Genomic DNA, 26,933 nt, shown 5'->3' with positions numbered 1-26,933 from the left:
AGCAGCTGATCATACTTAAATTCTCTCAGCCCCCAATTAAGTGTATGCTTAAAGTATGTGAGTAATCCTCTGAACCACACCTCTGTTTAAATGAATTATATAATTAAGTGCCTTGATAGTCTGTAATAAGTGACAAAGCATTTTGAGGTATCCTAATTCCTTTTCTTTAAAAGTGAGCTCCACTTGAAACAAGTTGGGTTACTGCTTTTGTCTTTCGGCCTTACCCTCCTTGATGCACCATGTAAGTTTTTATGGACTTTTTTCAGTGTTGTCTCCCCCCAACTTTTCTCTTGTATGCATGTATAAACTGTTTCCCTTCCAACTCAGGCATGGTGTCCTTTTTGGGTATCTTCTTTCTATGTCTCTTGTATCCTTCATCCTTACCTTTTGTAAACTATTTCAGCAGCTATTATTGCACCAGCTCAAGTGCAAATCCTACAGAGATTTAAGCTTAGATCTGGAAGAACTGGGGCAAAGAGCAAACATTTCTTCTGTTTGGGGACAGGAGATGCAGGTGGAACAGAGCAGCAAACTAAAATGCTACAGTCACTGAAGGTGTAAGCGGCACAGCAGAAACTTTCTCAGTTGTCTTACTAAAGACAGAAGCATGTTAGTATATCTGCATAGTCTTTACTGGGCTGCAGGTTAGTGAAAATTGAGTGGTGCTAGATGTAGAATCTAAACCCCCAGGACTGGAAATGTCACCCTCTCTGCCCTGTTTCATGTTTTGGTTCTCCAGCTGGAGCAGAGCAGTTTACAACCTCAATCTGAAAGTTCTGAATTCTCTTGTCTAGATGAGGAGCCCAGCTGTCACTTGGGAGAAAAATACTGAAAATGCATTCACAAACACTCCTCTCTCTTTGTCTGTCCCATGATATCCCCCCCCCCCCCCCCGAGATCTGGAGGAAAACTGTATCGAATACATGGTTATTAACGTTAAGGTGTGGCAAACGGTTGTTGTCCTGTAATAGGATCCAGGCTGTGAAATGGTTCATTCTGTGTTGGTCTCTGAGCCATCTGATTGAGCATGCTGTGAAACTGTGCAGATGGGTAAGGCGGTGAAATCCTGCACTAATTTGTTGTCAGGGTGGCAGATGTTTTATTCTCCTGGTGTGTTCTCTGGCATTTCTCACGGACATGAAACAGAAGCAGAAGAAATTGAATTGCTGTGCTCACTCTCCCTTGTTCTCCAAGGTAGTTTTGCACCTTGTTTCTCCTGTAATCTTATGAAGTGTGAGAAGAGGTATGTACCTCCTGACTTGTCTTACAACTGTGCTTTATGCTTGCACAGGTAACCTTCTTTACCCATCCAGCTGTAGTTTTCAGCATGGGTGGTTTTCATGGTGCATCTCTTGCTTATCGCTTTAGTGTACTTAATACCCTTAACGGTGCTTTAAAGATGAGCATTTGGATGACTAAATAAACAATCCTGCCTCTAAAATATTTGTGTCCTGACCTCTGGTCTGGGCAGTACATAACTGGCAGAAAAGGAGGGTATGGAGAAGGCAGAAGACAACATGCTGATGTAAGCTGCTGTCTAGGCTGCCATGGTAGCAAGCCCTTGCTGTTCCTTAAAGCCTTTGGGTGCCAGCTTATGCCACAGGGAATGCTAAGGAAGTGAAGCGAAATGGGAGACAGCTAGTAAAGGTAGTTTTGGCCAAGCTCTGATGTCTTCCTTGAGTATGCAGCATGGTATCATTTGAATTGATGTAGTGAATGCTGGCCAGCTCCTGGGAGCCAGCTCATTGTTTCTAGAACTGTTGGCTTTGGAAATGGCAAAACCAACAGTTATTAAAAGTCTTAACTTCAGTTCTAGAAGAGTATAAATGGAATTAGGAGGGTCTCTTCTGAAATGAAAGTTGGTCTTGTCTTGCCACCTGATCTTTGCCATTAGAAAACTAACCATATAGTTTATGCTATAAGGTTAGCCTTGCCTAAGCAAGAGTATAAATTCATTGATACAAACAGATTCAATAATTTTTTAGTGTTAGCTTTTCTAATTTAAAAAAAAAAAAATTATTCTGTACCTTGTACAGCACATAGGCTATGAGGGTAATTCAGCTGGACTCTACCACAACCATAGTATCTTTTTTTTTTTTTTACAGAAATATGTAACATTTAGGCTATGCGTGCATCTCCATACTTATTCTAGAGATCTCTGGAAGCCTACAATATAAGCAGTGGCTAGGCGTATACTGTCAATTTGGGTGAGACATGACTGAGACATTGCACCCAAAAATGAGCAGCATCTCTGAGTGCTGATTTTGACAGAAACCCCAGTGTTGGTTTAAGAGTGATACAGCTCATGTATAACTCTTTGCCTGAGGATCTTACTATGCTCCTGTCAGTCCTAGTGGCCATCTCGTTCCTGCCTGTCTCGCAGGAGGAGCAGAGCAGTGACAACAGAGGAGATGCTGCAGCTGTCACACCTATTTACAGCTTCTCAGTCACTTGAGGTGAGAATAAACAAACACAGTATTCATGCAGTTGCATGGTTAGCAATTTATTTTTAAAATCAGTCACTTGAAAAATATCAAGGCACAAGTAAAATGGCTCTGTCAGCATTTTCTGTGTGGTCTGCAACCTAGTGCTTGACCTGAGGGATTCCCTCTGTTTCTGTTAATTTAATATAAGAGTTAAGGTAAAGGTCACATCCTTACCCAGTGAAAGCATCTGTTTCTCCTCTGAGTAAAGTTGTACTGAGATGGGATGTGGCTCTCTAAATGCAGGAACATACTGATTCTTATCTGCTGCTGCCATTTTATTCCCTGATTTTATTACCCGCTCTGCAGTGATGAGTAATTATCTTGCATGTAAGTGAGTGATATTTACTGTAAAAAAAGGCTGAGTGAATTCATAGTTGGGCAAATGTTTAAAGAAATAACAATTAGAGATAGCTTTCCTGTTTTGTTTGAAAACACTGAGGGGGGAAAAAAATTGAAAATATAAACATTTTCTCTTTGCTAGCCAAGAAACAAATGCTTGAGCTCATATCTTCCAGCATTGCATCCCCAGAAATGTGGGCATGAAAGTGATTGTATTTAGTCACTAAATCTTTATTAAAGTCAAACAATGGCTGGCAGTAGACCATTTGTAAACAAAGCAGTCAGGAAAGTTGACAGGATTAAAATCTGTGGTCTGTTTTGGGGGCTGAAGTGGGACAATCTCAGATAAACAGAAGGAGGACGAGCCCCTAATAACCCACACAGACACAGTATTTGGGGACATGGATGTTGCATTCTGGTTGTCCTTCTATCTCTGCTTTCCTGCTCCTCAAAGCTACAGAGGGGACCGCACAGAACAAGCATCTCGTGGCAGGAGCTGTAGATGGTTTGGAGATGAGAGCAATCATCCCTTGAGTGTAGCAGATTGGTTACACGGTCAGATCATTGGTAATCGCCCCTCAGCAGCTGGCTCTTGGAGATGTACTCCAGTACAGTGGCTGCTGCAAAGGCTGTGGTCGGTGTTCCTAACTGGGACTTACTGGTCCCTTAGGATCTCACCTATCGGTCTGTTTCTGAAGTATGTAGGAAACAGCGTGATTGTGTGTACTTACAAACTTAGCACAGACAGCGTTTTAAGGGACATGACCTCAGAGCTGTCATGAAATGTCTCCTGCTTCTTTGTTCTCATTTTGGGAGGCTTCATCTCTGCTGCTGCCACCTTGCTTTAACATGCTGATTAACGCCTAATTCCTGAGTGACAGCAGCACCTGGTAGTGCTCGAATATCTCTGCCACCATTTGACCCTCTACTATCATGGCTCTCTGTGGTGGTACTGTTCCTTTCCTGCCTGCCTCATCAGCTAGTACCACATAAGTGGGGTGCTTGTCACTTAGAACTGCTAAGGGACATATTTATTCAGTAACATGTCCCATGTAGGATCCTGTGCATGGACGTGGTACCTTCTGTTGTCATTCCCAGTGGTTCATCAATAGCAAGCTCTGCATTTCCCTGGAGGCACCAGATTGTAGCTTCCAAAACATAGCAGTCTGCATGTTTGGGCTTTTTCTTCTCCCACTCACATTCTTCCTCCTGTTTTTCTAAATAATCATAAAGCAGACTTGCTTTTGTGAGTCCAGGCATTGCTGGAACCAGTGCTTCAAGCAGCACAACTCCCATTCATCTTTTGAGTGTGCTACCATTTTTGCTGTAGGAGCATTTATTTCATATGCAATCTGGGCTACATTTATTTTTGTACGTCCAAATTCAACTGTGGGCTGTGCTGCCCAAACCCAGCGCTGGATTTCTGTTGTGGGAACCATCAGTAAAACCCTGAATCCTCCTGAATGGGATTTTTTTTTATTAATCTATTTCACAGAAGCCACTAGATAGCCTCCAAATCTGTTCTTTGGAAAATTGTGACAAATTCGCAAAGAGACAGGTTGATGGGAACAATTGCTGTTAAAAGGCAGGAGGCAAAACGGGGCATATGTGCATTCACATCGTGTAAACCCTGATGCCTACCAGCGGGAGCCTGTACACGCTTTCCTCCCTGCCCAGGCAAGCCTGGCAGCGCCAGGATGCCGCCTGACCTTATTGCCACGTAAGGACACGGTTAGCCCTGGCTGTGTTGCCGGAGTGGAGGAGCAGGCAGCTCCTCATTCATGTGTCCCAGGCAGAGTGGTGGCCCCTGAGCACTGAGGAGCATGTGTGGAAGGAAGAAAGCTGCTAACAGTGGTGGTAAATCCTGTTAGTCCTTCAGTTTCGATGCTCTTGCCTCAGCAGCAACACAAAGGAGCTCTCAAGTCAGTGAAGCTGGCAGAAAAGAGTAATTGCTTTGTGGGTATCCTTCTTTGCGCAAGCTTTCTTTTGCCAAAGCAGTCCGAGTTCACATGCTTCTTCATTCACTTGTCAGGCAGTTCTCATGAGCACCCAAGTCAGCCCTGTGATTGGGAAAGGGCAGCCTGCTTGCAACTGTTCTCAACTGTCTGCTGGTATTCCCCTCCTCTTCTATCAGTGCGGCATTTTGTTTTTATCTCAGTTACAAAATCTCATGCTATTGCATATGCATGTGCTTTCACATCTGGATTTCAAAAGCATGCATTTAGATCCAGTTTTCATGCTTCGATAGGTTACAAGGACTCCATTTGCATAGTCCATTTCAGGTTGTTAGTCTATGTTTAGATTTTTCACCCTGTCAGTGAAATTACAATTGTCTTTATACATGTATGTCAAGGTGGGCTAAAGATTTTTTTTTTTCCCCTTTCCAGGCCTTCTCTGATCAAATGATAATTGTTTGTAGCTGTTCTGCACCTCCCCACTCCATCTTTTAAATCAAGTCCTCTGAGCAGCAAGTTCAAGTTAACCAGTAAGAGTTTGTAGTTGCCTAGGTGAAAGCTGAGGTCGTCTGGCATGTTTTCAACAAATGCATAAGTCCTAAGGACAGAAATTGCATGTCTGTGCTGGCTCCATGTCTTTGGAGAGGGTAGAAAAAGCTCACGTGTGGGATACAAATGAGGGTGTCTAAAAAGACGTGGTTATTGCCTTGAACTGAAGTCAGTACCTCTATGTTGTGTGTCAGATATGCTTGGAGTGGTTTGGGTCCAGGTAGCATTGGTCTGGTTTAGATTAATTTCTTTTCACTTTCAGTATCTTTATGGCAAAAAGAGGCAGATTTAATTAATCTGAAACCATGATGCAAAATAGCAGTTCATTTTTTATTAAAATTACATTTAATCTTGCTGGTAGCTTGTTTTTCTTCATACCTTTTTCACTTGACAGAACAAGATGACCAGCAGATATAAAGGCTATCACCTGGAAGAAACTTTAAATGTGCCTTTCATGCTTATTCATTTCTGAGCTCTGAAGACTAGTGCATTGGTGCTGTGTAAGTCAAGCATTTACATTTATACTATGAAACAATGCAGCATCATTATGGTCATAGACCTGCTTTGATGTGAGAAGTATCCTTTCCTTATCTTATTCAGCACTTTGTGTAAAAACGTTTGATTTTTCACTGCGATGTTGTTAATAGCAACTGAAACATTTATCTTAGTAGCATCATGTCTCTTAATCAACAAAAGATCACAGTAACCTTTAGAGAAAGTAGAGTACATCAATATCCCTATAATTCACTCCACCAATGTCAGACTTTCCATGCATAAAATCTTGTTTGCATTTCTGAAAAGGAAAGAAATATGTCATCATTTAAATTACAGGCTTTAATGAAGGCTTAAAATTAAAATAATATGGATCAGATAATATTTTAAGGCTGTCAGCTCATACTTCGTTCTTCTTGTTCTGTCTCTAGATGCCCAAATACAGTTGGCAGATGCCCATGCTGCATTTTCTTGCTTTTTCTAATGTCATAACTAGAGAACAACAGGTCAGCTGTGCACTTTTCAGCCCCAGAATGCCAGGCAGCCTTTGACCAAAATCACTCATAGTCTAAGTAATTGAGATGGCTCAAAGGCAGGAGAACAGGTATTAAGTAGAGGAATTGGTGAGATAAGAGGGGAAAGAGAGCTGGATGAAAAAAATGAGGGAAAATAGAAGTATAAGGAGAGCAGAGAAGGAGAGACGAGAGAAAGGATACAAGATGAAATGTGACTGAAGTGCAGAGAATAGAATCATAGAATATCTCAAGTTGGAAGGGACCCATAATGATCATTGAGTCCAATACCCTGCTCCTTGCAGGACTACCTAAACCATATGACTAAAAGCATTGTCCAGATCCTCATTGAACTCTGACAGGCATGGTGCTGTGACTACTTCCCTGGGGAGCCTGTTCCAGTGACTGACCACCCTCTCAGTGAAGAACCTTTTCCTAATGTGCAATCTGACCTTCCCTGATGCAGCTTCATTCCATTTCCTCATGTTCTGTCGCTGGTCACCAGACAGAGGAGATCAGCACCGTCCCCTCTGCTGGCCCCCTTGAGGAAGTCGTAGTCTGCCAAGAGGTCACCCCTGAGCCTTCTCTTCTCCAAACAGAACAAACCAAGTGACCTCAGCCACTCCTCGTAAGTCTTGCCCTTGAGACCTTTCACCATCTTGGTCATCCTCCTCTGGACATACTCCAGAGGAGTTTGTATACATATATGGTTTGATGTCCTTCTTATATTGAGGCACTCAAAACTGCGCACAGTTTTTGCTCTGGTTCCTCAGTTTGATGTGTTTCAGGACGCCCAACCTGAATAACTTGGGGGATATTAGCTATGTTTGCTGGTCTTCACTGCTTGATTGTAAGGCTGTTTGCTCTGGCACAAGTCTTTTGGGGAATGGCTGTTTTCTTTTTCCTCTAGCTTAACCCTGAGAGAAGACGATGGTGCAAAGAATTGACGTGAGGCAGTTACCTTTTGTAATAAGGGCATTTCCCCTGCCATAGCCCAATCATGGTGTTTTCTGAAGAGAAGAATAAGCATGCCCTTGTATTTTAGCCTCTTGGTGAAAAGTGTTCAACATCCGCCTTTGGCTGATCTGAAAAAAAAATATCTATAGTTATACAGAGTTATTCTCCTACAAGACGAAGGAGAACAGCTTGCTAGATTTTCAGTTTGTTCAGTGTTGTGAAGCCTCTGGTTCATTAGGGCTGGTGAAACAAGCTATAGACGAGAATGATTAAAAATTAACATCAGAATATCACTAGTCTATTACAGATCAAGACAGATTTGGAGTTAGAGGTGAGCTGAACACTGGTAATCCTTCAGAGAGTCATCAGCTGGTCTTGTGGTGGACACTGAACAAGTACAGAAAACCCTGAAGAGCTTACAATCAAAACAGACAAGATAAGGCAAGAACGAACTTAACATATGAATCGGAGGGAAGGATTAAGGTCCCTAAAGAAAATTAGTTCCACTTTTCCTTTTTTTCCTGCTTCATTTTGCAAATAATCAGATTTGCAACACCGATCTTGTTGTGACACACACAAATCCTGACTGTCTGCTTTTGCTGCTGTCCTCTGCATGCGAGCAGATTCTTGCTCAAAGCCCATCTCATTTGGAGTCTTTGCAGGCCAAGATCAATTGGCAGCTGGTGCTTGGTTCCAAGTAATAGATGAGGATTTTCTTGATACAAGATGTACTGTACTTTTCATTGAAAGGTGCCAGTTCATTCTGAAGGCAGATTGACCCAATGATATTTCCTCAGTAATGAGTCATACACTCTAATGCTTTCTAGAGATTTTTTCTCTTTTTTTTTTTTCTTTTTCTCTATCAGGTCAGCAAGACTGGGATGAATTGGTAATGTTCCTTTTTTTTTTTTTTTTTCTTATGGTACAACTGTAAGGAGCTTGAAACACAAAGGATGGGTATTGGTCAGATTTACAGGGAGTGTGGGTGTCTTTGGACAAGGGGTACCGGTGGGATTTTCAAAGCAGAACTTCAGCTTTTCTGCAGCTCCTCAAAGAGCAAGCACTTTCTCTTTGGGGAAACGCAAGTGGTGCCTGTGTAGTGGGATTATAGAGGGAAATGGGTCCTAATGGAAGTATAGAAGTGGGAGCTTACTCTTCTGCTGTGGCTTGGTTGTTCACTAGCCTGCCCCTTCTGTCTCTGGGGCTGGCATGCAAAATCCAGGCTCTGCTTTCACCTTGGAGATGGTGGCACTGGTTTTGTTGTATCAGTGCTGGGGGTAATTTAGGAAGAAAAATGCTGCTGTGGGCAGAGCTGCAATACACAGACAGGATCCCTGCTTGGTATTTGAAGAACATGTTTAACATCAGCGACCCTTATGTGTATGTGGGAATTGGCATGTTAGTCCCTCTTTTCACACTGAGAAAGACCCACAGAATTGAAGGAGAGGGACAAAAGTTTTTGCTTCTGTTTCCTCTTCCTTCTCTATTTAAACTGTAAGAACAAGAAGCTGCTCTTGATAAAATTGGATGAAACAAGGTTCCTGACAGCAGTGCTGCTTAACTCCTGACTTGAGCTCCATTTTGATGTGTTCTCATCTTAGCTGGGAAGATAACAAGCTTGAGAAACATGGCCTTGGACTGAGGAATGAGTATATTCATTTCCCATCTCATTCTTTGTAGATCTTGGAACAGAATGTTGAAGTTGACCAAGGCCCACTGTAAAATCTTACAGGGCTCATATCTGAAGTAATTAGACTCTCTTAAATTTCTGGGGAGGGGGTTTACTCTGGGCCAATGCGAAGTACACAAGGCATATATGACTTCCCAACAGACTGCCTTCCCCTGCACATGTTTGTGATGTACCTCTTCTTTCTGACCCCCCTCCCTATCTGTGTCTGTCTTCTCATATCACTACCTCCTGTTATCCTTTCAGCAGTATGTGATGATCCAGAAACCCAGACCAGATAGTGAGGAGGAGCAGCACACTGTGGCTTCCCAAGCCACAGTCAGGAGGGCCATTGCTTTTACATGCAGAGGCTGTAACAGGCACCAGCACAGTCTGACGATTATTCCTCTTCCTGAAACAGCGTGGCACAATCTGGTTCTTACCTCCATCACAGTATGTGAATATCCCTGTTGGACGAAGCAGGGTGTTGGATTTTGTGAATATTCTTTAGTTGTGTCTTGTCAGTTTTGCCTGCAAGCATATAAACCCTGCAGCCCTCTGAAATCAGTGACATGATTGTGTATGACAGTCATTAGTGGGTGAAACAGAAATCTGTCTGTGAGCATCTGTTTTGAGGGAGCCAAATATAATTAAAGTTTATCCATGCTGCATTTGCTCTTTTATTTACTGGGACCCAGTCCTCCTTCTTAGAGATCACGGTCACAATTCTTGTCCGTCTGAGGAGTTTGACTTGCTGCTTTTTGTTGTTGTATGTGTGTTTTATCTAAGTGTGTTTTGTATCACAGGCTGGGTCAAACAGGTATGTTCAGAGATTCACTTCAGGATAATGAAACTCCACCATCCTCAATGTCTTCAAGATTTTCCCATGGGGAATCCTTTTTGATTTCAGGTTATTCTGAATGGGAGGCACTACACTGCTTGTTTCCTAACATAGGTCAGGTGAAAAAATGACAGGTGTGTGTTTTTTTTTTTTTGCTTATAATTCCCCGAAACTTATAGTATATTATTGCAGTAAATGTCAATATAAAACTAATGCAAAGAGAAGAACTAGATTCAATGAATCCACTGCTTTGATTATCTCATGCATAGAGCGGACATGGATATGCCATGCATAGGTAAAGGATATCTGACAGCAGTTGGTTGCTTACGCTGTATTGACTCTTGGTATGAAGAGCCACTGATAATTCTGATTACTAGTTATAGTTATAAATTAATTACACTGTAGTTGAAATGCCTAGGTAAGACTGGGACCTCGCTGTGGCAGGCTTTGTGTAAACTAAAACTAAGTGACACTGCAGGGAAGGTCAACCGTTCTGCCAAAAAACCCCTGAACTTTTGTTCAGAAGAATTTCATGAAGAAGTAAGATGACAACAACAACAATATAATAATGAAAGAAGCACAGAGAAATGTACGTTTCTGAAGGTATTCAGGCAATAGCAAGGATGCAAATAAGAGTTTCTTGATGAGCCTGCTTGCCCATGGTGCCCAGTATGTCTCAAACTATTTTTCTCCAGTTGGGTGGCTGTCTACAATCACTAGTGTTTCTGCTTTGAAGCCAGTAGAGCTTTTCCACTGGCTTCTACAAGCTCTCTAGATTGTACTGTAGTGGAATGTGGTTTGGAATTGGCCTGAAACCACATCGTATTCATCTCTTAAATTTGGTTTGTTTGTTTGACTGACTTAACTTGATTTCATACCAGCAATCTGGAAATAAAAGGTTCAAGAGTGATTCGCATGTTTCCCATACAAGCCAAGCCTGGAATATTTTTCTAATATTTTATAATTTCCTACTTCTGTAGGTCACTTGTTCCTGAACTGAGCTGGAGCTTATTTTTATGTGGTGAATCTCTAAGCTGGGCAGTTGTCTTGCACTGATATACTGCATTTTGTCAGTTATATTTCCATGATGCTGTTTGAGCAACAGGATGGATTAAATGCATTTTTGTTCTGTAACTAATTCTATGTACTTGCCAATAAACAAATAACATCTTTCCTTAATTTAGAGGAACTTCAAGTAATGGCAAACCACAGATGAAAGGAATTATGTTCTCCTTTAAGGATGCAATGCAGAGATCGATTTTGTACAGTCTTCCCAGTCAGAGAGTATATTAAGGCATGATTTCCAGTTTATTTTCAATGGAGAATTGGATCAGGTATTGAATGAGGTAGGAGGAAGGCACTCAGAGCAGCATCTGTGCTTTTACAGAGTGCAAAGATCTTAGGCATTGGAGAAACTTTGCATAAAAGATTGTCTTGAGTTCAGACCTACCAACAAATATGTAGAAAACATTGTTTTATTTGGAAAGTTTTAAACTTTCTAACTTGATCCTATTTTAACTTGAGTGAACATGGTCATCTGTTTATTATGGTCATCTATTTGTTATCGGATGTTGCTTTTATCCCTTTGACTATGCTTTCAGCATACAATCGTTCATATTACAAAAGGACTCATGATTTGCAGGGCACTTTCAAAATGACAAAATGCAGAATTGCTTTAAAGAAATTATAATTTCTTTTGAAAAATCCTTCCCTTTTTCTCTGCTATTCCTTGTATTATTAGTGTATTGATTTAGTTACATTTAAGATAGGTCTGTGTAGATAGTTTTAGATGTCTGTCTGTCTGTCACTTTTTTACTGCAAATCTAAGGCCTTGAATGTAATAATGGGAGTAGGAAATATGTTTCTACCAGCACCTAACAAGGTAAAAATTTCTCGTATAAACCTGCAAATGAGCACTGTGTGCACTCCCTCAAGATTAAGTACTTACATTCCCATATATTGCCAATGGAGAGAAATAGGCGTCTTTCCAAGAGAGATCTTGGTGTCCAGTTTAAATTCCTAAATTTACCTCCTTTTGACTGGATGGTGAGTTTGAGAATGTTTTTAGGGAGACTGCTTTGAGGGTGCAAACCAGATGAAGTGAACCTCTCTGTTTTTTTGCTGATGGCTTTGTTTCTTGGGGCATCTCTTGCAATCATTTTTCATTGTGACTTTTCTTCCTGAGCACTCAGTACCTTATTGTGTAATGGATTTATTCATGCAAGACACAGAATGGTGGTGTGGGATGCTTAAGTCTTGTGGAGATATTTTTGAAATGAAGATCTTCAAACCAGCATTCCGAAATGTATGTGATTAAAGATGAGAGGGATGCTTGCATTTTTGCAAGTACTAGATATTTGCACTGTTGTTACTGAAAGACTCCCATGCTGCTTGTTAATATTCCTGTGTTGGATTTTTGACAAGTCATGCTCAGCTTGAAAAAGGCTTGAGCTGCAATTCTGAAGACTTCAGCATGGCTGGGGTAAGTCCCTCTGTGAGTAGATGGATAGCTGTTAGGCTGCTGGGGCAAGGAAGCAACAACCTCCAGAATGTTTTGAGGTTAGCTCTGATCAAACTTCCTTTGCCTGTTACCTTTCTTTAAGACGTCTCCCTTATTAGGCAGCCCATCTGAGTTCAAAGGCTGCACTAAATGGTGCAGGGATATCCCAAACCTCCACTTTTAACTGTGCCTGTATCAGAACCAGTGGTTCCTTGGTGAAAATCTCTGACTTGTCCAATTTTTATCTCCTTCATCATTTAATCTTTTTACCGTACACTCATTGATGCCATGAAAAAATGAGGTTATGATATTTAACTTAAATTGGCTTCAGTAGGGTCATAAATAAAACCTCAGTGTGTATAGAAGTATTATAATCTAGATCAGTGAGTTCATTGTCTGAGTATGTAAGCTTCGGACTGAAGAACCCAGCCAGCTCTTTGGTTGCATTGGAAACTGCACTGCCATGCACATCCTAAGGTCTCCCGTAGCCAGGAGTGTTATGCTTCTGACAGGCACTTTTTTTTGCAACTGTGTTTGCTCTCCAGGCCAGCAGGCCAGGCCATAATTCAGATTCCACTGAATAAAATGAAGGGGCAAATGCAAATACAATACAATACAAATACTGAATATGATCCAGCAGTGTGCCCAGGTGGCCAAGAAGGCCAACGGCATCCTGGCCTGTATCAGAAATAGTGTGGCCAGCAGGAGCAGGGAGGTGATCGTCCCCCTGTATTCGGCACTGGCGAGGCCGCACCTCGAGTCCTGTGTTCAGTTTTGGGCCCCTCACTACAGGAAAGACATTGAGGTGCTGGAGCGTGTCCAGAGAAGGGCGACCAAGTTGGTGAGGGGCCTGGAGCACAAGTCTTATGAGGAGCGGCTGAGGGAGCTGGGGCTGTTTAGTCTGGAGAAAAGGAGGCTGAGGGGAGACCTTATCGCTCTCTGCAACTACCTGAAAGGAGGTTGTAGTGAGGTGGGTGCTGGTCTCTTCTGTCAGGTGTCTGGAGATAGGACGAGAGGAAATGGCCTCAAGTTGTGCCAGGGGAGGTTTAGGTTGGATATTAGGGAAAACTTTTACTGGAAGGGGTTTTCAGACATTGGAACAGGCTGCCCAGGGAAGTGGTGGAGTCACCATCCCTGGAGGTGTTCAAAAAACGTGTAGACGTGGCACTTAAGGACCTGGTTTAGTGGGCATGGCTGATGTTGGACTCGATGATCTTGAAGATCTTTTCCAACCTAACTGATTCTATGATTCTATTTTGACTTTATTTTCTTGTTCCCTGCTCAGCCTTCCATAACACAAGAATAACTGAACAAGCTTTCACAGAAATCACTTTTGGATAGGAAAAAAATTCATTCCTGAGGAAAGCTGTTACATATTCATGTCTTTAATTATCCTGTGCAGCCTCACCAACTACAAGAGTTCAAAGCACAAATATCAAATTACAAATAGAAGTATAACAAATTATACATTGATTTGTGCCCATCCTCTGCGTATGTCAGCCACTAAGGAGTGCAATTTGGCCTACACATATATAGACATGTTTATCTAGGGAGAAAGAATCAATGTATAATTTATTATATTTTTTTGTAATGTGCTCTGAACTGTTTAAACAATCTTAAGCATAAGCTCACAACACAGATGGCTTGGCTGTTCTGTTTTTGTTTGGCACGATAAAGATATCATCAGCTGCTGCCTAGTTCAGCCACACTTAATCATCCTTTGATGGTCTTGGTACATGAGAAAAGCCTACATTGTGAGAATCTGGGTTTGTGAGAACATACGGAATATTTGGCTTTGATGATGGCTGTTCTCACACTTTGAAGGCTTCTGTCCCCTTGAAAGAGCCAGTGAAACATCCCGTATGGGTGCTCCTCTTTTACTTCAAAGTAAAAAAAATAAAATAAAATAAAAAAAAAATCCAGGCTTATTTTAAGCCATTCGTGAAATGTGTTCATGTTATGCTTGCTGACTTTGCACTGAAGTGGATGAGAAACACGTTACTTCTCTTCCTTGGACTCTGCTGTGGGAACAGTAAATCTAGAAGATGGTTGAAATAGTTGCCTGGTGGCACTGAGTTCTTAAGCACTCAAGATTTACACATGATCGAGCTTTTAGTCTCTTCATGATATTCAACAAATAGTTATGTTGGAAGAAACTTTCCTTAGCATGATGAATACTACTCTTCAAATACTAGAAATTAGGAAATCGTCAACGTTTTTTCACCTTCCAATTTTTGTTTTCTTGTGTATTGTGTGATTAACTCACTCATGAGACAAAAATGCAAGAGAATAGTATTAATTTTTAAGCAAATTGCGTGTTTTCTTCTTCTTCAGCTGTAAACCACTACTGAAGCATTACAGAATAAGTTGAAGGAGGATATGCATTCTATAGGTTGTTCAAGCCATATGTTGAGCCTGATATGCCTGATGGGATCAAGATGTATGGCAACCTGCCAGATGTTGGTATTCCGTCAAGTGAAGTGTATGCAGTAGGGATAACATTTGGCAGTCCTCCTTTCTTCCTAGAAGCTGCTCTGTATGCTTTACTTGACCTTTGTGCCAGCCGCTACCCTTGAGGTCTCCAGATGCGAAGAGGGCTAACACTGTGTCAGCTTTTTCTCCTTTATTTTGTCCACTTCCACTGGAATACATTATTTTGGTTGACTCTCAGGCTTGTTGTGTGTCTTGAACTAGGTGCCAAGCAAGCAAAAATGTTTGCAAAAATAGCTTTAAATAAGAGATGAGAGATGTATGTCAAATATTCTGTCAATATACCTCAGCCCTCTACCCTTTTTTGTTCCTGAAAATGTAATGCAACATGAAAATGAAATGAAAAGAGAAAAAAAAAAGGAAAAAAACATTGGGTGAAAATGATGCATAGCCAAAATAAAATTGTATACATAATTACCAGTTTTCTTTCTCCTCTGCTTTTTTTCAGGGAGTCTGATAGCTTATTCCATAATGATTTTTAAGTTTATATATGCTGAGACTATTAAATTGTTTTGATTTCCCTTCTGAGGCTTTCTATTGGATGCCTGCAAGTATTTTGCATGGGGGAATTAATCTCTGGAAGTCATCACAGAATAATTTTTTCCCAGTGGGTTTGCATTATGATGGGGGGACTGACCTAACTCTTACGTTATCATATTTGAAGATAGATTCCAGGTAGCTATCTCAAATGTGCTGAAAATGAGGCATTTATATCGTATCATTAGGTACAGCAGAGCTGCAATGGTAGCGATTACTTTCCTCGATAGGCAAATGTATCCCAACTTGTCTTTGTAGTATGACCATCGCTGTGTAAAATACATTAGATGTATAGTTTGAAAGCTTTTGAGTCTGCATGGAATAGTAAGTAATTACTCTGATGGAACAGAGCTAAGGTATATTATGCCTGTTAGTGTGCTTTAGTTAAACCTCAGCCAATTAATTTTTCATGGGCTGTGTAACAGGGATTGGAGGTAGCATGCAAGTTTTTTTTTATTGCTACTGGGTGTTGGTTTGAACAGTGGTCAGCATATGCACCATAGAGGAATTTGTATGTAATTATTTTTTCTCTAGAGGAATAAGATAATGTCCAAAATGTTATATCCTTCTAGGTCTAGTCCCTAACACCTGCCCCTTGAAATTCTTTTAGTGTTTGTGAGAAGCATCCCGATTACAGAATACTGAAGGATACAGTGATTTACAAAATCACTGCTTTTGCCCATGCCTCAAGTCTAGTGATTTAAACAATTTTTCATCTGGAACTAGTTCTAGTTTTGAAATTGTGTCACTGCTTCCATTACTGTGAATGGCTGCCAATTCCCATCCTTCCCCCCAGGAATAACCTAAGCATCTTGTTAGGCTCAGGGAGAGGGAGCAGAAGGAAAATCAAAAGAATACGAATGTCAGCCCCTTTCTCTGCTACCAAGATACCTTGGCCACAACAGTAAATTGATGAGGCATTGACATTTTGTGAGAGATGAACATGGCTGCAAAGATCACGGTGGAGGAAGGGCTCGTGCAGCCCTTTTTCACTTTGTGAAATGGGATTAGGCTTCATTCAGTTTTTTCCTATACGTCCACTCTTGAGCTCTGCTCTGTGGTTTTCCATTTACGCCTCATCATTTGACTTTTCTATTTATGGTGGGAATGCCTTTTCCTCTTGCAGATACGGAATGCCATTACAACCAGCTTGTGTTACTCTTCCTTTTCTTCTTTATCCTCCAGCACATAAAGTGCCACTTACTCTCAGCGTAAGAACAACTGAAACTTCCACTGATACCGTGTAGCTGTGTGCTTGTTTTCAGTCAGTGATACCGCCTTGTGTCTTTAGAGCAAAGCTGTCCCTTGAGACATTAAAACATTATGCCCTAGGCAGTGTTCCTTTCTTTTCCCCCAGATTGGTTTTGGGGGTTTTTTTTTTGGTTGGGTTTTTTGGTTTGTTTGGTTTTTTGTAATAGAGGAACTTGACACCAGAAAGAAATTGCCAGTGTGGATCAGAGCAGCAGACCATGTAAATCCAGTTAAATCCAGAAGTTTGGTTTTGAAGTTACCAGTTCCAAAAATATCAGAAGATTCTGCAAGAAACTGTCCAATAGGTGGGATAATCAGCACCTCTTTCTTCTTGCATATGATTAAAGAGTTTAAACTCAAAGCTTGGTGTTTGAAGCCCTTCCAGAATCATGTTCAATATTAAACTGATACAGCTCTGTAGGTTGCTCTTAATCTCTAAAGGAATTCCTGTTCTCTCTGAGTTTCCCAGCATGACTACATATGGTGTGAAAAGGTCCTCTGTTTTGCCAGTTTTGGAAATTGTAAACAGATTTGAATAGCTCCTACTTGTGATAACACTGATGGTTAGTTTTATAGCCTCCTGCTGAGTTTTTCCATATTGATAAATACTTGCCTTTCTGGCTCCCTCTGTTTGTGTTTTTTCTTCTATGTACATGTGCTCCTGGAAGCATGAAAGTTATAACTGTGTGTAAATGGGACCCAGGCATCTTCTACTTCCCCAGCATGGTGTCCACAATAGGATGCTAACCTCCGTTGTATTAGTTATGTGGAACGTCAGCTAGTGCTGCTGTTTGAAGGTTGTTCCTGGCACATCCAGGTAGTTTAAAGCATGTCTGCTTGATTGCCCTGCACGCTTCTGTGGTATTCTCCACCCCATCGAATTTAGAGTATACAGATTCACAATTTGGATTATATGTGACTTGGAGTTGCAGCTTCTTCATACAGGTTGTTTGCATTTCTGTTCAACACTGGTAAAGCTTGCTCTTTTCCTTGGTGCAGCATTGCTGGCATTGGCTGGAAAGAGGAGGGATTCTTGGGACCAGGGATAGGGTGAGAAACTCCTCTTGTTTCTGTTTGAGGCTTGTCAGCAATGAAAAGGTTTTTGTTTGTTCTCAGTCTTCCACACTTGGAAGATGAAATCCAACATCAGTTGGTTGAGAATAATAGTTTGAAAGCAGTAGGGTTTTTTTCTTTGAAATAATAAAAGCTATTTCAAGGGGGTGCTAGGCAGATGTAAATTGTGGGAATGGAATCACAGCATGTTTATCATTAGGGTACCTTGGATGCTACCTATGCAGAAATATGAGAGTGAAAAAATCAAGGTGACAACACTTACCTTCATGCCAGTTATTTACACTGTTTGTTGCAGCTGATTCAGGAGAGTAACTTTCCACAGAGAGGTGCTCCAGTCTGCACAAGGCATGTGCTCACATAAGGCTCTTGAGGGGTAGCTGTGCTTAGGGACAAAGATCTAGCTGAGCTCGGTTCCCCATGGGAATACCTTAGTTCAGGGAAACCAGTTTCTACAGCCAAGGGCAAACTCAGAATCGAAGTGTCTGCTGCAGCATCTTGGAACATCTTGGAATGTTCCTTCCTGAATATCTAGACACCTGTTGGCCATGGCAACTCTTAGTGTGGTTCAACAGCAAGGCTGAAAACCGAACCTCTGGCATCTGAGATACTGCTGATAAGGAACAACTGTGAACAGTGATCTCATCTAAAGACATTACATCTAGCATAGCATGAATTGAGAAAGCAGCAGAAAAAGTAATACACAGGTCCTAGGAATATGATGAATTAGAAGAAAAGTAGGGGTTGATGGAATAGAGAGGTTTTAACAAGATTAAAAATAACAGGTGAAATCCTGATGCTTCCAAGTTAGAGTGAAATTTTTCCATTGCCACTGGTAGGGTGAGCATTTTGACAACTATATTTTGAAAATAAGCAGCTGTTTTTCCTAAGCTTGTCAACCTGAGACTGTGATTTCAAGGTGAAGCAGGGATCTGAATTAGTTAAATGAGAATTTGAAGTTAACTGTATAAAGCATTTGCATGGATCCTCCCTCTTTAGAGATGTGTTTAATGAATTTAAAGAGAATTGCCTTAGGTGCATTTAATTTTGGTTGTGTGGGGTTTTAATGCATTTAAACTAATCTACTTGCAGTGAACATGGAATAACTGTCCTGATTGTCACTGTGTACCCAGTCTTCACATTGTAAGTAGTAGGGTGATATTCTGGGAAATGGTGGACAGAACTTGGTTCTCTAGATAATACCAGTAAATAAATAGTAGCCAGGGCATCTTCATTTACATAATAGTGTCTGCTTTAGATGAGGAGAATATATATATATATATGCACGTTTCTGTGAGACACAAGAGAATTAGTGGGGAGAATATTGGTCATGTGGGGTATCTCTTTAGTGACAAACATTTATTTAAAAAGAGCTTAAGAAATAAAATATGGTTATGATGCTTTTGCAAACCTGTATATTGCTACCATCTTTGGCAACTGCGTTAGATTGATTTGTGATTGCAGCTAGAAAGTTTTCAGACACAAATATGCAGTACAGCAATCACACGCTGGCAGGGCAGAAGGAAATAATAATTTCATTTTATGTGTTCAAAATATGCTATCATGTCAAAATATGCTGTCTAAAATTTAACCAAAAAGAAACACTGAAAAATTAGATATTCTGAAGTAATAACAGGGATTTTACAGAATGACGTCTGAGCTGGGGTGACATTTTGCCTGTCAGCATCCCATCCCCAGAGTGGTGTGTGGTAAGGCCAGGGTCAAGAAACAGCACAGCTGTTAAATCTGCTGCTGAGGTTTCATAATTTCTGGAAAATGGCTACTAGAAGATTCAGCTATGCTTTCAAATCTCTATGCCAAGCCTGGGTGCCCAGTGAGGTAGCAGGAATTAAGTGTTACGCTTCTCTAGCTGACTATGAAAAAATGATGGACACCCGATTCTCAAAGAAACGGAGCAATGTTATTGTGAAGTAATGGATTTTCTGTGATCGTACTTAAGAAAGGTATCATTTTTAGAGTATTGGTGACTCGTACCTGACATGTTGTTTTTCCTTCATGTGAATCATTCTGGTTATAAAATAGGATTTTTCTGCTAACTGGAAAGTGTATCACTTAACTGTTCAAGAGCCGCCTTCTGCTCGTGACCCTAAAGCATCCTCTTGGATGTCAGTAGGAGGTATTCAGCGCAGTGGGTGTTCTCATTACCACTTGACATGCTGTTTGTTTTTTCCGCCTGTTGCTATTTAATGATTTGAATTCTTTCTTCGCCAGTCCCAGAAGCCATTTAGCAAGAGATGTACTATTAGCGCTACTTAACAGTATCGACAGAGTCACTAGGAAAAGAGTTTTATTTCCAAACAGTGCTACAGCATTCCCCCTCGCCATCTGCTCCTGCCATGTCCCTCGCTGTCACGTCTCCCAGTTAACCCTTTGCTCTGACCTCCTCGCCCAGCGCTCTTGGCGAGGGTGGCACAGGTTCTGCACAACTTTGAGCTATAAAAACCCTCGGAGGCTAAAACAGACTGCAGGTCACTGTAATGGCAGTGACATGGGTGAAGTTCTTGGCTGATGTGAATTGGTGTATGTTTGCTTTGTAGAGGCACGGACAGAAAAATAGAGCAAGCACAGAAAGCACTGCAGGCTGTCTATCCTTAGCCTACTGTTTATCACAGGCACTTCGCAACTCCCATTAGTGTCAGGTCTGGATGTCTCACAGCCTTTAATGTGATACCTCAAATAAGACTGCAGAGGGAAGATACTGTACCTTTGGGGAGAACAAAGACATCAAGACTGAGGATGAGATTCATCTCACTGAAGTTAATCTACCAAAAAGATAGATTGCCAGTTGATATTAATCATCTGTGCTTCCCTCTCTTCAGTGGAGAGATGGGCATATCTCCCAAGGATGATTTACATGACTCTAATTACTGGGCAACCCTGACTGTTAAGGAGGAGTCAGAGGCCAGACTGAGAAGGATGCTCAGCTTTAGATGAGCTCAGGTGGAGGCTGGACACCTTCATGGTAGCAAAATTCTTTGTAAATTATTAAATCCATAGCAGTAGTATCTGGCTTATGAATTTCCTAAGCTGAACACAGTTGGAGGCTGTGAATGGTTAAGGGGTAGTATCAGATGTGCTTGTCCTCTTGTGCTCTTACTCTTTCCTAAGCATCTATTTATGGCCACTGTTGGAACTAACACACGAGGGAGACGGACTTTCTGTTTGACACCATATGGCCATTCCTGTGCTCTTATGTGAGGCCATTTTAGCAGTGAGAAGGGGGGAATACACATTTAGTAAGGGATGATTTCTGCAAATGGGAAATTGGCAGTAAGGTTTATTTCCAGATCTGCGGTGAAGTGCTACTGACCTACAAACAGAAAAACTGGAAGTCAATTTTACAGAAAGAGCCTGTGCCAGGTGCTGAATGTCAGTGCTTTATATAAGGTCACCGCAAACCTTTCGGAGATTCAGATGAGCTGTTTCACCATGTGTTCCCCTCAGATGGTGCAAACAGCTTGTCTGAGCCTTAGATGGTACAAGGAGATTCAGATCTGACATCATTTGCCACTAGTGTGGTGTGTAGCTGTGCTGCTACATGAATGCTCCCTGCTTCCGTGACAGCACCAGGTGGACTAACAGGGTGGAAGCTTGTCACTTCAAATAAGTCATTGAAAGCACAGGATGTGTGGCCCAAAACCCAGGTGTCACTCACCAGAACAGTGCTCGTGACCTCCCGCTCTCTTGGGCACATGCACGTATATGTGTACCTCTCTATTTTGGATGATTGTTCCAGCTGAAAGATTTTGCAGAACTGACCGTCCTAAATGCTGATAGCCTTAAAATGGTTTGCTAAGGAGGGAAGTGCCTCAGATTGAGCATTTTGCTGCCAGTATGGTAAATGTATGCCTGTCACTTGTTACGAAGATCTTTAACTAATGTCTCCATAGCTGTTAAATGGCAGCATCACTGCATAAATACACTTTTGTTTGAAGTCAGAATTGCCTTTTGTGGCAATCTCTACATAAAAGAAATCCTGATTAAACTAAGCAATGTTTTCCTTATCCAATCCCAAGACATAAAGGCCAGTGGAATTAGATTCAAAACATCAAGCTGGGCTTGTTGTGAAGCTGCTTCTCTCTTTAAAGCACACTCTGTGTTGAAACTGGCAGCAAAAATCTTTGACGCAAGGAGAATGTATCAAACTTGACTCTTGCAATTTCCTGTTTCGTTTCTTGCAAACTGCTTTTGTCTAATCATATTTGATCTCAAAGATAACTTTATTTAATGTGGATTAGGTAGTATGACATATCCATTGTGGTCTTTCATCATTCTCTGTTTCATTTTGAATGTGAAATGATATTTTCTAGTACAGATGAAATTTGTTCAGCAGTCAGCTTTGAAAGACTCTTTTATAGCTCTGTAAAATGTTATGGATAGCAAGCAAAAAAAGTTACTTTATTCTTAAGCTTCTCAAATTCTTTGCTCTAATTTATAGATTACAGCCACCACTGTGGAGAGGTGAGGTGGTTTATCCTCAAATCCTGTCCTGTTTAGCAGCCTCCCTAGCACAGTAGCACACAGCCAGGAGGGGTGTAGTTTGGTACTAAAGGGAGAGGTTACTGGGAGAGTCAAAATGTGATGTGGGAGTTGAAGGTCAGGGTGTTAAAAGAGGTTGATTTTTCAGCCCAGTGGGCACAGTAATTTAGGGCTGATAGTATAGCAGCCTTCTGTGATGTGGCTGAACGAAGACAAGGCTGGTTCCTCTGTTATTCATAGGCTGTGGTGACTTCAACAGTACTGCTGAAGTTATAATAGCACTACTGCTAGTATAACAGCAGGAAGGATTTTTATTTTGTTGTTACAGAGCCAGAGGGTTTCGGCAGTAGAAGAAAGTCCTATTGAGAAAGGTGAAGAATAGTAATGCCAGAAACCCAAAAGCACTTACAAGTAGGGTGTAAAACAGGATATTGTAATTGTGTCTAGAGATTGGAAGGTGGCAGCGGCAGCATGGAGACCACTGTGGGGAAGGAAAGGTTGGCTGGTGTTGCAGCAAGAGTGTTTAAGGAGAACATTCTCAGACTTTTTTCAGCTTTCCTTGAAGCACTGGAGTTCTACCAGATCTGAAAGGAGAGTGTAGGTAGGATGCACTGATGTCTAGGTTTTACTCATTGCTCAAGACCAAACCAGTCATCAAGGCCATGATGGAATTTTTCCCTTCTGGTTAGGCTGGCAGAGAGATTTGGACATATGGCTCTGGGTTTTTGTCCCGTCCCGTCCCGTGTCCCGTCCCCCCCCCCCCCCCCCCCCCAGTAAAGCCATGGGTTTGGTCTACCTACCTACTACAGTCCTTCGGGAGTTTTAGTTACTGAGTACTGCAGAAACTTGGGGCTTTATGATAATCACACTGCTAGTGCTCTTCCTGCAGTATGTAACAGTTGTAGTTCCTGAGGTTGCTGAGCATTTATAGATATGTGAAGCAGATGTTCTGCAGCTTTTTCTGAAGCAACGCCCTCTACTTGCATTCCCAAACATACAAGGGACAAGGATGGAAGCAAAAAAAAAAAAAAAAAGCTTTTGTGCACACCTTTTTTCTCAGTAGTAGGTGGTCTTTGTACTGCAGTAGGTACCCTTCTCTTGCCTGAATGAGGAATCCATACATTTGCAGAAGGATGTAATTTTACACCTGTATGTAGAAGGTAAAATAGTTGTTGAATCATGAAGAATATGTGTTGTGATCTAGGATGAAGTTGGGAAGACAGTTGGAACCTGTATAAGGACAAGGTTAAATGATTCCTTTTTTCTTTATCTTTTCCATGTTCCTGTATTGAATAACTACTATCTTACTGAGAACTTTTCCTGGTACCACTGAGAAATCCACTAACAACACCAAAGAAACTGTGTCCTTCCCTGTAGGAGAAGTCTGGGGTGGGAGAAGCGTTAGAAATCTGCCACTTACTTCATTGCTATGGAGCCTTTTAAAATCCAATTTGAAGTTTTCCATTGTATAGATTTATAAATCCTGAATCGTTGCAACGGTATGTTTTGCAAGTGAAGTTAGTGCATAGAGTACACTCCACCTGTTCTTCAGTAAGAACTTTTACAATTCATATGTTTTTGCATGATCTCTACATAATTAAGGGTTCGCTTCTGAGTGATACATGAAAGGAGAACAGATTCTCTGCATCACATCCTTGCTGTGCTTGCTCGATGCCTTATGGTAGTATGACACCATTGCTGGTAGTCAGAAAACAATCATGTTGCTGTAAACTTACATTTTGGTACGCGAGTGCTTTGTGGATAGCTATATCTCTTCTTTCTAAATGCATATAATTACTTAGGTTGACTTGGAGCCTGTGTGCTAGCTTGTATGTATAGTCCGTGTGATATACATAGGTTTTCTGCAATAATAGTGATTCTAACAGAAATGGAAGAACTATTGTAAAGTAATTTTGCAGGTTTGCTAGTGGTTAGTCTTTTGTAATGACTTTGAGACAAAGCAAATACAGATACTGGCCTTCAATCTAATTTTGCCCTATCTTTCTTCACAGCTCCCTGTTATGGGAGGAGCCTTTATGGACTCACCCAACGAGGACTTTAGTACGGAGTACTCCTTGTTTAACTCATCAGCCAATGTCCATGCAGCTTCTTCCATGCAGAATCCACCAGAAGAGACATCCCGTTCTTCAAATGATGCCATATTGTTATGGATTGCAATAATAGCAACAATTGGAAATATTGTGGTTGTGGGAGTGGTGTATGCCTTCACCTTCTAGGATGACTGTCGCTCCAAACACTGGAAGAGAGGATAACTGCAACAGTATTTGTCATGTGTATGTATGTATGTGTGTATATATACATGTATATCTATATAAATACATATAGGTAGGGACTATGTTGATTAAGTGCTGCCACAATCATGGAAGTGAAATGCAAGTTACTCATCTAGAATCTTGATGGCAGAAAGTTTGGATGCAATTGCAAATTGTATGGAGGTGAGAGCTTTAATTGAGAACAGAGCCAATACCAGTTTTGTATAGAAATGTAATAAAAGAGAGACCAACGTGGGTATAGTAAATACAAAGAGAAAGTGAGATTTATATAGAAAGTGCTTATTTTCTACTGTTTAGATTTTTCTAGCAGCTCTTCTGCATTTTGTCAGCTTTTTTGTGCATTTTTTACTGTGCTTTAATGTTGTATGAAATTGTTCTATATCATGTTTGCTGAACATCTTAGTTTTCCAGGTGGACTAAATGGTTGGTACTGGCTCAGTTCTGATGAAGTACAAGTTCATCATGTGTGTGTCTTCAGCACGTGCATACGCTACTAGGCTGTGTTCAAAATGATTACAGCTATGACAGGCAGATGCATGCTGTCTAACACTTGCCTTCCAGTATCAATTACTGGATCTGATTGATAATCTATGAATTGATGCTAAACCTGTCTGCTGTTTGCAGGAGGAGGCACAGCTATTGCAAGGTGTGGCTGGTCTGCAGACCCTCTGCACACCAGAGAAGGATGTGTTATACAGAGCAGCAGCACAAGCTCCCATTTCTGTCTAGAGGTACTGGGTTGCAGTGGTTAGTAGATGTGTCCCTTCCAGGAAACAAAGGCCAAATACCATGCTTTTCAGCTCATTTCACTGTAATCCAGATTTCCTGCAGCAGCCATGTACTTTCATAAGCTTATTGGTGGATCAAAAGAATGTGGGGAAATTGCAAGGCCTAATTAACAGTGAATGACATCTATGAAATAAATAGAATTGAAAGAAAGATCAGACACTGTGCTCATGAAGGAGTGCAAGAGTCAGGTATGTCCTGGGGTAGAAACAGCACAAAAAAGGCAGTAAGTGTCAGAGATGCAAGTGCTTATATCTCAATGTTAATATGTCTCTGGGTTCTGATGAGGCTCCTGGAAGTGATTTTTTTATATAGCCTGCTTTAGGTAACAACTCTGATTTATCGTATGGAACAACATTTTCACTGCATTGTTCCCATGAGCAGTTCCTTTTCAAGAGCTGTATGTTTTCAAAACAAGCTGTAGCCTTCCTTGCTTCAGAGATGATAAAATCTTGAGGGAAGAAAAAAAAAAATCACCTCTGTTGGAAATCTTCCTCTTCCCCCTTAAAAAATAAACACAAATATATAAAATGTCTGCACTTTGAGAGCAGCAGACAAATTCTTCCTCTATGTCTACATGTACTGTATAGGTTTTCTGTCTCATACAGCCACTACCCTAATTCCAGAAAGCCTTGTCTGCAGGCACAGAGACTATTTTTGACACTTGCCTGCCACTGAGCTTGAGGCTGGACTAAGAGCTGCTGAATTTATAGAGAGGTTTGGATTTTCTTCTTTTCTGTTTAAACCCATTTTCCTGCAGGGCTGGTGGACAGTTACTTGAATCAAACCAAATCAGTATTTATAACCACTCAGTAATCAATGTGTCTTCCCCCCCCCCCCCCCCCCCCCCCATGAACTGGCCTTTAAAGCTGAGAAAGATGCAAACAGAGCTAGGAGGGAGGGAGAAAAGAAACTAAGTTATTTTGAAGATGAGAAAAAAAATGACAACTCACTTGAACGGAGCTTCTGTGTATGTAGTTATTTCCCTGTTTAGAGGCAAGATTTTTGTGAAGATGGCTGAGGACAGATGAGATCTGTGCTGGGAGAAAGTTCAAGAAGCCCAGTTCTGGAACATCAGCTGGACAGAAAGCAAATTCTGTAGTCTTAAGAATGATACAGAAATGATGGTTCTCACTGTCCTAAAATACCTATTCATTCCTTCATAGGCAGAGGATAATAAAAAACGGGAGAGCTGTACAAACTGTGTACCTTTTCTGTTCTTACACTCCTCCTTATTCTTGCTGAGCACAAAGCAAGCTGTTAAGTGAGGTTGGAAGGCTGCAGAGAAGTTTCCAGTGCAGAATTGAGCAGGACAAAGTCTGGTGTACGAACATGTAGGACCTGTGGAAATACTGCTTAGTGAAATGTACTGTCCCCAGCCATTTTCTGATATTCCATTGCCTTTATAATTGTATCAAGTATTCATGGACTTTTCTTCAGTGTCTGTGTAGGCTTTCTAGTTAGGCCAGATCTTGCAAGGCCTGTTTTTGCATGAAGAGCAAAATGTTTCCACCATCATTAATGGGATTATTACACCAATGGGATTATTCTACTGCTTAATGAATTTGCCAGCAGAGTGCTTTGTTTAAATTTCCTAGAATATTAATCTTAGTGCAATTAGCAATGTTTGCATCTCTCTCCCAAAGCACTGGACGAAATTCTTCACCCATGAAGAAGAGCGTTGGAGCGGGAACAGCGAAGAACCAC

The 26,933-nt window shown here is 41.2% G+C and overlaps 1 protein-coding gene across 1 annotated transcript in view; it reads left to right on the top strand.

The window, feature by feature from the left end:
• The window catches only part of C6H14orf132 (chromosome 6 C14orf132 homolog), a 35,375-nt gene extending 9,283 nt beyond the window's left edge, over positions 1-26,092 (top strand). The window contains exon 2 of the mRNA XM_075029892.1: positions 24,159-26,092. Coding sequence (XP_074885993.1) covers positions 24,159-24,383 — 225 coding nt within the window. The 3' untranslated portion in view covers positions 24,384-26,092. The remainder of the gene's footprint in view (positions 1-24,158) is intronic.
• The last annotated feature ends 841 nt before the right edge of the window (positions 26,093-26,933 follow it).

This window comes from Buteo buteo, chromosome 6 (genome assembly GCF_964188355.1).
Source record: "Buteo buteo chromosome 6, bButBut1.hap1.1, whole genome shotgun sequence".
Taxonomy (NCBI): Eukaryota; Metazoa; Chordata; class Aves; order Accipitriformes; family Accipitridae; genus Buteo; species Buteo buteo.
This window is presented reverse-complemented; position numbering and strand designations above follow the sequence as displayed.